This window comes from Morone saxatilis, unplaced genomic scaffold, assembly GCF_004916995.1.
Source record: "Morone saxatilis isolate NCDOM2014 unplaced genomic scaffold, NCSU_SB_2.0 Contig22, whole genome shotgun sequence".
Lineage (NCBI taxonomy): Eukaryota > Metazoa > Chordata > Actinopteri > Moronidae > Morone > Morone saxatilis.
In genome coordinates, this window is record NW_023339785.1 from 3,289,273 (window position 1) to 3,305,781 (window position 16,509).

Sequence of the window (16,509 nt, forward strand, 5' to 3'; positions counted from 1 at the left end):
TTTTAAGTATTTTTTTGGGGCTTTTTTATTGCCTTTAATTGATAGAGACAGCTGAAGAGAGACAGGAAAGGGGGGCAGAGAGAGGGGATGACACGCAGCAAAGGGCCGCAGGTCAGACTCGAACCCTGGGCCGCTGCAGCAAGGAAAAAGCCCTAAGAGGTCAATTCTGTCCCAGAGGCTCAAGTCAGGGTGAAACACGTTAATTAGAGCCACAGTGGTGCTCCAAAGGAACAACAGGGGTTAAGTGCCTTTTGTGAGGGCACCTTGACCATACGGAGAGAAAAACAAGCCTCGATTTCCCTGGACAATTTGAGATTTGGGGCCAGCAACATCTATCTAAAAGTGCAAACAGTTTTGTGTCAGAAGCTGTCTGTTAACCTTTTAAGCAATCCTTGAAAGAGTACAGGCTGCTGAAATACTTAGCAGTTTAGTTTATTTTAATTGAGAGGAAATTCTTCTTAGCTGGCAGTGCATGCAATAAACACGAAAGAGTTAGACTGCCATTTCCAAAAAAAGCAGTTGCAAACAAAAATATTACATTAGGTACAGCAGAAGCAGGCGAATCATCATTGACACCACAAGGAGCCGAGGTGACAAAAGAAAAAAAGAATAGATTGGTTGCAAAGCAAAGCAAGAGAAAAAGGAATTGGAAAAAAAGTGTTTCTAAGAGGCTGGATGAAAGAGGAAAGAGAGAAAACACACTCAGGGATAGAAAGACAGAACTACAGTATTGATGTTGTTTACAGTTTCTTGGATGTCCTTTCTAGAAAAAATGTAATTAATAGATGAAACGCTTTATTTTAGAAGATGCTCAAGTTTGTAGCCTTCCATCAGCATTCATGAAACCTTCATAGAGGTGTTGCTCAAAGATCCTTTCTGGGCTCTACTTTTGGTACAATCTTCAAATTCATTTCCCCTCAACCACCAACATGAAAAGAGTCTTTGAGGAATGTTTTATTTTGGGGGCTCCATATGGTTCCTTGAAGTGTTTTCAATTTTTGTGTCAATTGAGTGTTACTGGCAGCCTTGCGGTTCGAGAGGCTGTATAGAGAACAAAAAGTTTGACAGGAAGTGAAAAAGAAACTCTCTCTTCCCTCAACATTCAAGATTCCTTCAAGTTTTAATGCTTGACCCTTTGGGAAAGCCAGAATGGAAATTTTGAACAACGAATCCTCTGCCTCCTGCACGTATACTACCCTCAAGATGCCCAGAAGCAAGGCAAAGAATCCCTGCTTACATCAGTGAAACAACTTCATCATCCCACTGATCAGCTGCCAGTGGGAATGTTGGAAAATGTTTTAATCTTAAGGAGGATGTAGCTTTAAAGCAGTCCAGTTAACCTTTCTTGGCCAAAGTAAGGTTAAATAGTTGAGATGGGAGTGGAATGAGAAATTTAGGCTTCAAGCCTGTCATTTGTCTGCTCACCTCTGTGGTGCAGGCAGAACTGTAGTTCAAAGCCTTGGCCTTCAGACAGCTTTTGGCATTTTAAGATTTGGCTGCCGGTGGGCTTTGGTTATAAAGGACAGGGAAAATAAAACAGCCTTTCACCAGAGGCCCAACCTCGGCTGTTGTATGTAATCTGTAGAGAAACCGCACCACATGAATACAAACTGAAAGCAGCACATGCAGAGGGACAGACAAAGGATGCATTCAAATATTTGCAATATTGATCCATATGCACACACACATAGTATACAAATATACAAAACAGGCTGGGTGACAGTCAGAGTATGACTTTCTGAGAGTAAGGATTCTCTTGGGTGGTTTTTTAAGTTCAAGACATATTTAAGTGTTGAAGCAAGAAGCTGCACTTCTCTTTTGACATCATGAACTGAGCAAAAGATTAGAATTTTCCCCTGGGAAAAAGTTGTGATGTCGCAACTGGACAAACTGATCAGGTTATGGTACAGACAGATCCGTTGACTGACCTCAAGTTGAAGCATCCTTTTCACTTTCTATGGAGAGCATGAGATCCATGATGGATACGCTGTGGTGAGCTGACTGACTGTTCTGAATCTGAATCTGAATCTGCATCAACGTGACTCAACTCCAGTCCATCCAGCACAACACAGCAGGATCATAAAACTCAAATCAAATTGTAAAACTGGGAAATGCTGATATAATATGAATCTAAGATTCTGGTTCTGTGTTGCCTATTTCTCGCTTCAAATGTTTTCAGAAGTATATTTTAGAGTACTGTTTAGCCATAATGTGTAAAAGTTTCACCATGTTGAAAGCAGCAGATCCAAAACCAAAGATCACAAAACTTTTTTTTTTTTTTTTCATCACCTGGCAGCCAGAGCGTTCAGTGGTCTGGTGCATCCACCTGCGTCCTCGCCAGATTCTGTGTGTCTGCACCATCAGTATGCAGCCAAGGTAGATCTTTTTGATAGGCTTTGGAAGGCACTGGTAAGCCATCATGCTTTGAACTAATTGTTTGTGGGTTTGTTGAACAGCATCTGATACCCACTCCCCTCACACCTTCCTGACACTGGAATTTAGAGTGCTGTGTCCAATTTTTGTGACTTTGCCAATCTGATAAACACACCCACAGCAGAGATTGGGCAGGAGTGTGGAGGTGGGAATGCAGGCAAGGCAAGCTTCTTTCTCTCTTTTTTATTGTTCACCCTAATACTGTCAGTTTTGGTGTGTACAACCAAGTACACCATGAATGCCTTTTAGAAGAGAAAGTGTGCACTGTCATCCCGATATTTGTATCATTCATTGCATCTTAAACGTCTCTATGATAGCAGGCTTTTCGCACCACCTGTGAGGTTTGAGTTTTGTGTAGAATTATGGAACCAATTCACTTTTGGTGAAACCAAGCGACATATGGCAAAAAACATAGGAAAATACTCCCCCTCTTAGAACATAATTGTGTGTGCCATCTTTTCTTGGAATACACTGAAATGAAACAGTGTATAATAGAGCCATGCTCTTATCTGCAAAATTTCTTATTACCACCCCACCTTGCTATTGTCACGGCAAAGGCTAATTTTCCCATTACATTTTATTAAATTAGCAACCTTCAATGAGAGAGACAGTGTTGTTCTTTACACCAGCAAATCAATATCTTATTAATTTTAAGATATTCATCTATTTTTCACAAACAATCAATACCACCACCAAGAGGATAATCAAATTCAGTAGGTAATGTGCTGGACTGATTCATTGCTTAACAGAAAGTGATGTTCTTACAACATCAACGGACCAAAACGTTTCTGGTGACGACTGAGTGAAAGGCTGAAGGAAAAATCCCTTCCAAGATGTTTATGCTCTTCATGGAAGAGGAGAGGGGAGGGGAAGAATGGCTGTTATTGAATTAGATTTTATGAGAAAAGAACAGGACTAGAAAATAACAAGGAACAAAAACAACATATTTCCAAGTATTGTATGAATCACTGAGAGGAAGCATCTGTTCACTGTTAGAGAAAGAGCATGAACAGAGATATTAAATAATTTTGAAAAAACAGTTCTGGCACCCTTCTACCTGCATATAAATACTGTCATTGCACATATTTTACTGCTGTAGAGGATATTTCCTGACCCACAACCGAATGCTCTGTTGAGCTGTTGACACAGCGTTACAGAAACACTACATGGCGTAAACATTAATAGCAGAAAAAAATTGTCAGACAGCTTGTACACACAAGGTCTGTCATGTTGGTGGTGGTGGCAGCCATCTTTTTTCTTCAGAGCAGCAAAGTGAGTATTTTAATCATTTTGACTCGGTCAGCTGTTGAGGAAACTCAGCCAGAAATCTTTTCTTGTGACTGCCAAAAACATGCTTTTTAACACATACCAGTTTTTTTCTTTTCTAAATTAATTTATCCGTTATTTCCTTATCGGTACCATGTCTTCTTGGGTGTATCTTGGCAAGACGTTCCCGGAGGAAAAATCATTTATATTACAGGAACTTTTTTTTCTTTTTTCCATACACACACTAAGGGAGCAATCTGGGATTCAGTGTCCTGCTCAAGGACACCTTGACACCAGGGAAAACAAATATAGACATACTTCATAGTATACATTTTTTCAATTTTTTTTGCAAAAAGGGGGCTTAGACTGGTTTTCAGCATCCACACAACTGTTTTATTCTCACTGGGTATGAACACACTGTAGAAACAAGAGTAGAAAAAAGGCATTCATGTGATTAAAAGCTCCACTGTTCAGCCACTGTTTAATTTGGAACCAGTTCTCAATTGTATACCAATACCAGGAGCTGTATTCATATTATTATCATATTATATTGAGACATATTACCTCATATTTTCCTCAGTTATGGCTTAGCTTCTTGTAGTGTTCCTCTCAACAGACCTTGAAACAGGTGAGATTTAAAATATAAACACTGAAAACACTAAATTGAAAAAAAAAATCAAGCTGAAAGCAGAAGAAAAGAGGCGGCTTGAAACATCACTTGAAAACAGAAAAAGAAATATCTGTTGCCTCCAGTGTATTTCCACTATAAGAACTTGGCTGACAGACAACACGAGCTTGTGTATGTGACAGAGAAAGAAAAGTAAAATAAAAGAGATAGACTGTGAGAAAAGAAGGGGAAATGGAGAAGAAAACAGAGAGAAAGTGAGAGAATATGAAAATAAGTGAACAGCTGCAGGATAAAGCCTCTCATTCATCCACAATGAGCTGAAGACGCTGAAAAGGGCGGAATGGAAATGAATTAAGACTAAAAATACCAGAACCGCTACAAGGAGGATGCTCCAACACAAAGGCATTCACTGAAGAGACATTTAGAGACAGAAACACAGGGAAACTGTGGGAGAGAGGAAAATAGGTAGATAGAGCAATAAAGGGATAGATATACAAAGAGTTTGAATATAATTTCTTGGAATTACTCTACTTGATTACAGATATTTATGTTGATGATTATGTAGTGCCTGATGTCAAACCAAATTATTCTTTAAATGAGTTTTGTATGTATAACCTATTGTTTGTTGGTTGGATACTGCTTTGTAGCGCTGTCTCATTTCCAAGTCTCAAATTATTACAATAAATACAAAATATACACATTATAACTACCCAAAATACGTTTTAAAATAAATGTACCACTTAAGTCAAATATCAGCTAATCTGGATTATTAGCATCAGTGAACCTATTGTAAGATCACCCATTTGTCTGTGGAGTACTATTTTGAAGCCTTGTGTCTGGCATTATGGCCTCGTATACAGATAGACAGTATGTTAAATTAGGTTTCTGAAAAGATTTTAGGCAAGAAATAGGCAATGTAGTAACAGAATCTCGATTTTTTTTTGTCAAACAGACTTTTGTGCGATGTGCTGGACTGACGCAACCACAAGGTAGCCCTAAAGTATCTTCTTTATCATATATTTTACTCTAAATGGGACCATAATTTACTCAATGAACAGCATGCTGTATGGAAGAATACTTCCAACTAGCGAAGGAGATCATAAACTCATTAGGAAACTGTTTACTGAGCTAATAAATCAAGTCAGAAGTAGGGTCATTTCTATATAGAACTCAATACCATCGGACTTCTTTTTTGCAGCCCATGTAGCTGCCCCATGCTGGCTGTTAAAAAGAATGCAGATTTAAGACACATCTGCATTGGCTAATCTTGCATCCCCTGTCCTGTGTCAAAATCTAATTTAAATACATCAGAAAACAACCTCACCACAGGTCCACTTAGTAGCCGTTCTGGAGCTTTCAGCCATATCAATTGATCTTGAATCACTTGAATTAGCAGTTTGAGTTTTTTCTGGTTGTCATCAAATAAAAGTAGATGTTTAGTTGACTAGTTTCTCCCCTGAACAATATAAAGTGTTCTAAAGTTCTGCTGTGTGCACTGAGTGGGGGCAACACAGCACAATTCTACCCAGGGGCCACATAACAAGCTAGTGCAGCCTTGGCAAAATTGCATGATTCTATATTTGAAATCATAGCACATTATTATAGATGTACAGTAGCTGTAGATATATGGATTAGTTTTTGCAAGTGTGCAGGATGAAAACTGCTGTGATTTCTCTCTGATAAAGAATTGTGATAATAAAGTAAGAGTGCTGTAAAAAAGAAAAGGACAGAGAAAAAGCAGATGAGAGTCAGTTGGGAAAAAATAATATCAGACAGATCATGTAAAGGACTCATTGAGTCAAGAGGCACATAGCATAATGGTACAGTATAGAGAAGAAAGAAGAGAAATAGAGCGAAAGGTGAGTGAGTGTAAAGAGACAGGGAAGCAGAGTCATTCAGTCCAAGGAAACAGAATTCAAAGGACAAACTGAGCCTTGACCTCATTGTAGAAGCCTTCAGATGTCCTCTTACATAATGAAAGCTATTTTAATTCATGGCTTCTTGCTTTGATACTGTGCCGACATTAACTCTGCATTTTACTCTAGATGCGTCCGTTAAGCCACTTTTCTGCATGCGACTGAGCCACCTCTCTCAAAGATATCCAAACCTGATTAAGTTCTTCTTTAAGAAAGGAAGCAGATGCTGGTGACTGATGAAGACAGGGAAATGCTGATTATCCAGTGTAATTAAATATTGGACGTGTCCCTTCAGATCAAATTTTGACCCTGTTTCTTGAGTCTCAGGCTGTGGATCTTATTCTTGATTGTTACCCTTTTTCCACCTAGGTAGTTTAATCTCAAATCAGCCAGAGAACTGACTCTTGCCAGAGAAGTTGTCTACTTACCTACGCCTTGGGCTGTGTTATGGAAGGGAATCCAGAACTAAGGTAGCATAGCTACTGATTTTTCACATAAATGTTTCGTTAATAATTTTAATGTTATATGTTATTAATATATTTTATGTCATACTTTGCATTTCTCTTTTATTCAAACTTTTGTCAGGGGTCATCACTTTCCTCAATGATAGAAAAGGGCTCCCTTAAGAAAAAAGGTTGAGAGGATTTAAACCTGTCACTCTCACTGGTTTGTTTTGAGGTGAAGACACTGTCCCAGCAGCAGAATGTTGGATATAACATACTTTGGATTTAGCTGTTCTCCGAAACCAGCTTCCATATAAATACTGTCTGAATAAAAATGTCAGAAATAAACAGAGAGGAATGTTTTGCAGATCAAAAGGAAACAGGGACCATTTAAAGTGCTCACGGTCAAGACACGCTGCCACTCAACCGTGCTACGTCTGCTTCTAATGTTCCCCAGGTTAATGTGTGTGAGGGTGTGTGTGCGCCTTCGTGCATCTATGCATACTATTGGTTCTTTGTACGTATTTAAGCATGTGGGGGTGTGCATGCATACTGTGCCTTTGTGCATGTGTGTGATTGTGTGTATGCATCTGTCTGTATCAAGACAATGTAAGAATTCATACTTGTGTTGGAGGCACTGTGGGGGTTGTGTCATTCAGACTTCACATCCACACTTAAAGAATCCATTTGCAAGCTTTCAGCGCGACTATTTTGGCAATTCAAACAGAAAGGGCCTCTTGACCTTTTTTAATGCCAACAGCACATGCAGACCACACACAGTATACACAGCCACTCCAAATTACTAATGGCGGTGAAATGCCACGCACCGCAAGTAGGTAATGAGGTAGGACCATAGCAGGGGAGGCTGCAAAATATCAACAGTGACTGACGATGGGATAAACTGGATTAGCTTTAATACTGCTGCAGCAGAGCACAGCGTTCAGACAACCTTCTGAGGATAAGCAAAGGTTATAAAAATGTGGAAATTCAGCTGCTTTGGGGAATATGAATTTGAGAGTCAGACAATCATAGGACAGCTGCAACTACAGTTTATATTATTATCTATAATGGATCTAAGCATCACTCTTATGATTTACCAAGTATTAGGGTTGAGCGATTGGACAAATATATTGGCTATTGGCAATTGGCCAAAAAACAAGTGAGAGAAAAAACAGCTGTAGATCTGGTGTATCATCTAACTGCAGTGAATTAAGGGTTTATTTCGACTAGTTTGATGACAGGGAATACACTTACAAGGTGATTTGCAGAGGCTCCAAACAAGACTCTAACTTCGGGGAAGATGAGGACACAGTAGGGAGGGACAGCCTGAGACAGGAGAGGGACAGCCTGGGACAGGACAGTGACACGCCAGGAGAAGAAAAGCATGAAGCGGGTAGAGGAGCGAGGGAGGTCAGGCATCAGAGAGGCAGCGGCAGCGTGTGGAACCAGAATATTTTCATATCTAACTCTGTTAGATGGTAAGACAGCAGAGTTGGTGATTGTTGCAACAGTGGAAAAAATAATAAAGTCAGTTTGGTGAGTTTTATTTTGTTTCTGTTAGGTTTTATTAATGTGTGTTCATTAAGATCGCGCTGAACCAGGTCTTAGTTCGCGATATAAGAGAAAACGAATTCAGAGAGGATTGCTGTTGTATTTTCGTTCGATGCAAGAAAAAATAGATTGTTTCCTTTTCTTCTTGACATTGTTACTTAAAAGGGTGTGTTAGAGCTTGTGCATGTAGCTCATCTCCCAGCTAAAATCTACATGGGGGCAGAGTAAATTAGGATGGCACAGTACACGACACACGGGCAAATATATCGAACAATCAATGATGGGGTGATGGTGGCAGTGAGTTTGATAAACTATCACCAACTCTCTTCCTCTATCAGTATCTGGATTAGCATGCAGCCTATTTTTAAAAGCCACATTAATTGACTTTATGTTTGGGAATAATGTACCCAAGAACTTGATATATGTATAGACGAAACAGCTCTGACAGTAGTTAAACGATGAATGGGTAAGCAAACAGTTGCCTATTTACTTCATCGCAATGACACAGAGTAACATTAGCATTTAAAACTCCCATTGCTTGGCTCTGATGTTGGTGCTCCACCAGACTCCAGCAGAAAAATAGCTTGGCTATTTAGGCTGCTAGATGTCCCACTTGACACCTGGGATTTCGGACAGCGGCACTATCCAGAAATGACGGAGGGAATTACCTGAACAGTGTTAGATAATTTTGGAAGCGGGAGGGCCACTGACCCACTTGACAGTATTTGGGTAGGGTGACTGGGTTGGGGGTTTGATGAATGTGCTGAGACGCTGAGCGTATTACGTTTCAATTGTTCTTTAACATTTAAAACAGTGACACAAAGATGTGCAAAAGCCGAATTAATATAATGGTCTTGAATACAAGAGGGCAAGTGTTATACACAAAGGCAATTTCAGAGGGAGGTTTTCACTAAAACGTTAAAAACTATTCCAATTTAAATGCTAGAAACCATTTTCATTAAAATTAAATGAAATTTATGATATTCATTCATGTTACAATATTTTTTTCTTACCATACAATAAACTAAGTGACAGACATTTGCCACAAGGCATAGAAACAGCAAATCAAAACACACTGCAGAAAACCATGGGTGCACACACGATGCAAAGGCGCACATAGCAAACACACACAGAAGCACAACTGGTACATAACACACACACAGAAACCAAAGGGAGACAACGGATTAGAGGCTAATGAGTTCTGAGTGGCTTGGTTGGGTCGACTTCATCTGTTTCCTATCAACTTGAATGGATCTGAGTGGCTCAGTGTCTAACACACACACACACAACAGTCATTTGACCAGGCCAGGTAAAAATTGCAGATGTAGAGGATTTTGTTACAGTAAGCAATTTAGCATCTGCCATTTGAGCTTCTCTATAAGGGATTAATCTCTCTCTCTCTTCTCTCTCTCTCTCTCTCTCTCTTCTCTCTCTCTCTCTCTCTCTCTCATTACTCTTCCTTTTTCTGTTTCCTGCCATCCTTTCTGGAACTACTTCTTTCTTCTCCCTTTTTCTTCTGTTTCATCTTCCTCTTTCCCCCTCGCCTCCTTTTCTCTATTGTATTTTCTTTCCCTCTACGCCTTTTCAATCCTTTTCTCTCTTTTTGCCCTTCTCCCTCTCCCTGCGCTCATTCACAGTATTTCTCTGTCATCCGTGTGATTCCATTCATGCTGTTCAGTGCCAGTGTCGCTTTAGCGATATCACTGCCCGACAGCATGCTGGAAATTCCTGCTGTAGTGTTTGATATCATGGTCGCACACACACACACAGAAATACACACATTCACGCATGCTGTTGTAATGTGTGTTTGGTATAATGAGTAAGGATTAAATGATGTGAGACAGACGTAGATACAAAGAGAAATATTAATTAAAAGGTGGTTGTTTAGTTTCTCCTGACTGGAAACAAGCAAAATCTTTTTTGTTTGTTTCACGTATTTGAAAAGACAAGCGTCCAAGCTGCTTAATTTTTGGCATCAAAGAGAGAAAGATGGCAAGCATGGCCAAAAACATAGAGAGTGTGTTAAGAAAATGGAAGAAAATGGATAAAAGAAGAGACAAATCTGAGAGTGGAAGAAAGTGATGACGTTGAAGTAAAAGCCTTTTTTTTCATGCATGGGTCAATTTTGAGGTTTTTGTTCATTTTGCTTCCATGCCTAAAATACACATTGATGTGTTTATTTTACTAAAAAGTTAAGATTAGATAATGCCTAATTAATTAATAATTCATGTGAGTAATCCACTGGGGAAGTTTCATGGTGATTACACATTTTGCATTATTCGCCTTTAGTGTCCCCCCAAATGTTCTTTAATGGAATACTGCACCATAAAATATGTGTTTTGAGTATCAAACCCTCACAACAGTCACACTAAAAAGTGTGCAGTTTGTACACCACAGACGCCACAGAGTGTATCTATAGGCAGCTTCTCCATCAGCCTCTTGTAGGTCTAATAACTGTCATGGAGGTGCAGTCTCCAGCAGCAATGCAGCAGCCAAGGCCAACTAACAATTTACTGACTAACAGTCCTGTGAAGAGGAAATTAGTATGTTGCCACAGAGGGACTGTGATATTCCCATGACCATAATTTAAGTCTTGTCATCCTTGAACTGCTGATTTAAAAAAAAAGGAATGAAAGATAGTGAAAGAGGAGGTTAAAGGAGAAGACTGAAGAAAGAAGGAGAAAAGCTAAGATGATTAAGACAAAGAGTGAGAGATGATGGCACAGGGAGGCTGTGGGAGACGAGAGAGGGATTGAGAGAAAGCGAGAGAAGAGAAAGAGACGAAGAGAAAGTGAGAGATTTTTGAAAATGTTCTAGTGCTTAATTATTGAAGGTTAGCATATTTTTGCAAATGCACTGGCAGCAAATACCCTCTTGTCTTGCCAAAAAAGCTCCTCTTTTGTTGCCCCTGTTTGCTGATTGCTTGGTTTTTAGTGATGTAGGTATTAAAATCTCTAATATTGTTCACTTACTGCAATTTTGTAAGAAAAATGTCAAAAGGAAATCAATAAAACAACAGAGAATTAAAGGGAATGGGCAACCCAGAGGTGAACAAAAATGTCTTTTTGAAAGGGGCTTCATTCATAAATGTATTTTACTCCTACTACATACCTTTTCTTTTATGTCTAACTTTTTTAATTCAATAACTTTTATACCAACTTTTTCTACACCAAGTGTGAACCTCCCTTGACGTCCTCTATTGGTTTGTGAAGTACAAGTTCGACATTAAGGCCATTGCTGAAGCGCCCTGGTAGCTCACATAATAGAGCTGGCGTCCTACGTACCGAGGCTTGAGTCCTTGCTGCGGCGGCCTAGTTTCGACTCGGACCTGTGGGTCATTGCTGCGTGTCATCCTCTCTCTCTCCATCATTTTCCTGTCACTCTTCAGCTGTCATTATTGATTAAAAATGTTGTTTTTTGGAGCCAGCAGCGATGTCGTACTGTGAGTCGAGCTGTGCTCACTGACTGTGCTTGGTTTGACTTTTTTTGGCAGGAAACAATGGCAGCTCGCCCATTCACACACATTATTGTGTTACACTGTTATATGCAGTACACTAAAATATGTTTCTGAAAAAAAAAAATGAAAGAGAAACAGGCAACACAGCAACAGCATTTTGATTCATATTCGATCAGCACTGCCTAGTTTGACAGTTTGATCTGAGTTTGGTGCGTTGAGCTGAACGAACTCACTGAAAATGACCTGTCAATCACAAGGTAGCCACGCCCTAAAGCATATCCTGCTTTATGGTCTGTTTTACTCTAAATGGGACCATCACTTACTAAATGAACATCATGTTGTATGGAAGAAGACTGTAACTAGAGACTAAGCCCATAAACTTGTTAGGAAACTGTTTACTGAAAAAAAAAATGAAAAAAAGTGAAGGTTTTGTGAAAAGTGAAAAGTTTTGGAGCTGAATACAAGCACAGATATTTTTGCTACTAAAGGAGGTGCCCCCTGCTGGCCATTTGAAATAATTCAGGTTTAAATAATTTACGTGTTGGCCTCACTTCTAACTATTTACTGTCAGTGGTCTACATATAGCTATTATCTTTTGTCACCCCCTTGGTGTATGGATGAGTTGATCGCTTATCTCATTTCTATGATTTGTCTGTAGGTACTACGCTATCTGCTGCCAGCCTCTGGTCTACCGGAACAAAATGACCCCCATGCGCGTGGCTCTGATGATCGGCGGCTGCTGGGTTATTCCCACCTTCATCTCTTTCCTGCCCATCATGCAGGGGTGGAACAGCATTGGCATCAACCACCTGGTGAGCCCTGTAGTGTGTGTGATTTTGTTTGTGTGTATACACCAGGGGAAATTCACTGAGGACCCTGCGCTATGAAAATATATCTAGTGGATATACAAGTTTATGATGGTAATGCACTGCTTTTAAGTGAAAATGTGGTTGCTTTGTAGGGTAGAGAAAAAATAGCCCAAAAATGAGAGAAATTGTAACATACATAAACAATGCATCTATTTTAAAAGTGTCCACATGTGCTAAGAAACAAATTGTAGTCCTTGGGACTCCTGTTTACAAGAAGGAGGAAATGCTTCATGTGTCGCTATGGAAACAACATAAACATGTCAGACACAGAAGGATGAGGCCACTGACACCCCAGACATGGAGTCAAGCTGTTCCTTTATTTCAGTCAGTATGTAAAGTATTTAGGGGTTGAGTAAGTATTATAAGTGTCTTGTTTGTGCAGTGGGGTTTGTTTAAATGATGTAAACTAGAATACAGAAGGAGAGATGAGGCGGAATAATCTGGTGTTGAAACTCAGACATCACAGAGACAGTGTAAATGGAATCAATTTGAAGGTATTAGAACAGATGTTCCTTCAACCTGGGGTCAGGATAAATGTTTCACTCAAGGTCCTCTGCTTAGTAGTTCAGCCACATCTCATGGGCTTCCTTAGTGGATACAGAGAAATTTCATTTTTTTCCAGACTTTTTCTCGAAATTAAGCTTTCATCTCAGTCCTTCAAATGAAAGTAGGAAAAATCAATCTTTAGTTAAAGTTCATAGTAAAAGCCTTAAAGTGGTAAGACATACTGATTTGTTTCAAGGGGTCACAAGCCATAAAAGTTAGGAACGACTGAATTATGGTATAGACACATTAGATAAGTTGATGGCAAGTCAAAGGATCATGTTCATTTTCTATGGAGTGCAGGAGACACACGTGTGATGCAGAGCACATAAGCTGCAACCTTGACTTCCAGCCCAACACAGCAGGCTCACAAAACTCGGATGAAACTGTCAAACTAGGCAATGCTGATCAAAAATGTGTCAATATTCTGTTATTGCATTGCCTATTTTTCACCTCAAATGTTTCTTAGATACGTATTTTAGTGTTCTGTTTATCTGCAATATGTGTACATTTCTGGGCTGGCTGCATGTTGAAAGCAGCAGATCCAAAACCAAGCACCACCCAACTAGCAGTTTGTTCAGAGCATTCAGTAGTCCGCATCCATGCTGCCTGATGATGCATCCTTGCTGGATTCTGTGTGCCTGAACCATTAGAAATCTCCTCCCCAAGATCATGTTGAGTACATAAAGCTTATATTAGATCATACAGAATAACAGGTAGAATGACCTGCAAAAGGTCCAAAGGTCCTTATCATTGGACCTAAGGGGGCTCTAGAGACCTTGCATTAGTCAACCTTTAAAATCTAATATCAAGCTATACACTCTGTTTTTTTTCTCGGGTTTTCTATTCCTATTCCTATTTTTTTCGTTAGGAAATATTGCTAAAGTCAAACATATTTTAATCTTTTGAAAGTGCTGAGGAATCCAAGACTAGATAAATATAATTCATTATCTTGGCTGAGACAAGAGCTGTTGCAGATGGTTCAAACATGCTGCAGCCCGTCCAATAACAAAGACAAAGCACGGGGAACAAATTACACCAGTGTTGGCCTCTCTCCATCGACAGACAGTAGACTGTAGAGCTCTGAGTACGTTTCTGAACCATTTTGTCCATTTAATAACTTTAATTCTCTTTAAATGAAGGGAGTCATATTTGCCTCTAAACGTTCCTGTTAATTTCAGCCAATTCAATTAACTCTATTTTTAAACTTTACTTTTACGTTATTTCTGTTAATTCCATTTTGTTTGCTCTTTCAGTTGCTCACTGTTACAACAGTGTTTCTGGTTTTGTTTATATAGTTTGTAACTTTTATTTAGAAAAGTGCAATAGAAATAAATCTTTACTTACTTTCTTACAAGAAAAATATGGAATAAATACTCAAAAAATATAAACATATTAAAGGTCCAGTGTGTAACATTTAGGAAGATCAATTGGCAGAAATGGAATATAATACTCATAAATATGTTTTCATTAGTGTATAATCACCTAAATATAGGAATCTTTGTGTTTTTGTTACCTTAGAATGAGCCGTTTTTATCTACAGACACCATGGGTTGCCTTCCATGGAGTCTGCCATGTTTCTACAGTAGCCCTGAATGGACAAACCAAACAATGGCTCCAGATAGGGGCACATTTTCTTCATGTCTTGCATATTTCTCCTACGTACTTGGAAGGGAAGGATAAAGTGAAGGAGTTGCAACTACACTGCTAGATGGCACTAAATCCGACACACTGGTCCTTTAAATTCCCAAAACCCATTAATATATACAGTATGTGATAAGTGGGAACAAATGTGACATAACTGACCATTTCAAAGTCTGAATGTACATTTTGGTACAAATTTATGAATGAAAAGTTACTAAAGTCTGCGTGAAAACAACAAAGCAATGTATATCAGCAAGAGGAGGAGAGAGACAGGAAGACAGGTGTGCAGACAAAGACAGAGGAGAGAGAGAGAGACTCCCCAGCCATTATTAACCTCGCTCTCCCCTGTTCGCCTTTATCTGAGCGCCAGTGAAAGTTACTTCCGAGCTGGAGAATTGGCTGCCTCATTTTTGGCAGCGTTGGCAGTGACACACTAATCACACACACACACACACCCACACGCACACAGCAGTCTAAAGTTAGCGCCATGCAGCAGCGTCTCTCTTTGGGTCTAATTAGAGCTGTTGAATATTCTGAGTAGCCAGTCAGTTCTGGCACAAAGCACAGCTCCAAAACTCAACAAAACAACCAGAATACAGGAGTCAGCAGAGACGCACACATCACTGTCTATATTCATTGCCTTGTGGAATACACAGCTCTGATTGGTCAGTGGTTTCACACCGAATCATTCAAGTCAAGCAGTCTGTTGGTGTTTACATTTTGTATTTAGAAATGGGCACTGTGATGATTTGTACCAGATTTTGTAACTAAGTAATCAACTACTGTACTTAAGTACCATTTTGAGGTACTTACTTTAGTATTTCCATTTTCTTTCTACTCCTCCATAAGTACAGCGTTTACAGAAATGTAAACACTGTACTTTTTACTCCACTACAATTACCTGATAACTTTATTCACTACTTTGCAGTTTCAGATTAATGATATGAAATATAAACAACAAATAAATTAGGATCTGTTATTATCAGTTAAGAGACTTTGAGGGGGACATTCAGTTTTAAATAATCTTAAAATTAGCACCTGCTAGACAAAAGCTGCAACATTAAAGTGATGAACACATTAATGCATCAATACTTATAATCCAATAATATGATAACCATTATTCTGAAATGGCCCATTCTGCATGAGTTCATTCAGTATATACTTTTGTATTTTAGAAGTAATACATCTGCATACTTCTTCCACCACTAGAGATTTTGCCAAACTGCATATAAAGTGGTGTCTCTCCCTCTAATATCTCTTGTTGTGTTAGATCTGCAATTTGGATATTGTACTTGGCCATATTGATTTCGATAATATTCCAATGAATTGTGCAGCCCTAGTCTTAATTGAATTTAGAAACCACAATATAAAATGTGATATCTGTTAAAAGATCAAATGCGTTAACTGAATGTTTTTTATACTGTAGCCATGGTTACAGTTCTGATATTATCCAGCCACGGTGTTTGCAAAGCTGCCAATATGACAGCCCATTTCTCATTTTAGCAGAAGCATATTTTTAAGCTTGTCGTAAGATTTAATATTTTGATATGCTACTTCAGTATTTTAAGATTAACCCCAATAGTGAGTTTATTTGTATTCAGCAGATGAACACACAGAGAATGGTTTGACCTGGGCCTTCTTTTGCAAAATGATCACGTCATGCTGGCAGGCTCATAATTAGCAATCAGTTGACTTTAATAAGCTGTAACGATGTTAGAATTTACCACGTGTAGCATGTACTGACTGTGGAGCTTCAAAG

General features: G+C 39.1%; 1 protein-coding gene across 1 annotated transcript in view; it reads left to right on the top strand.

Moving 5' to 3' along the window:
- Positions 1-16,509, top strand: part of htr4 (5-hydroxytryptamine receptor 4) — a 174,541-nt gene that overhangs the window by 99,516 nt on the left and 58,516 nt on the right. The window contains exon 5 of the mRNA XM_035668714.1: positions 12,353-12,506. Coding sequence (XP_035524607.1) covers positions 12,353-12,506 — 154 coding nt within the window. The remainder of the gene's footprint in view (positions 1-12,352; positions 12,507-16,509) is intronic.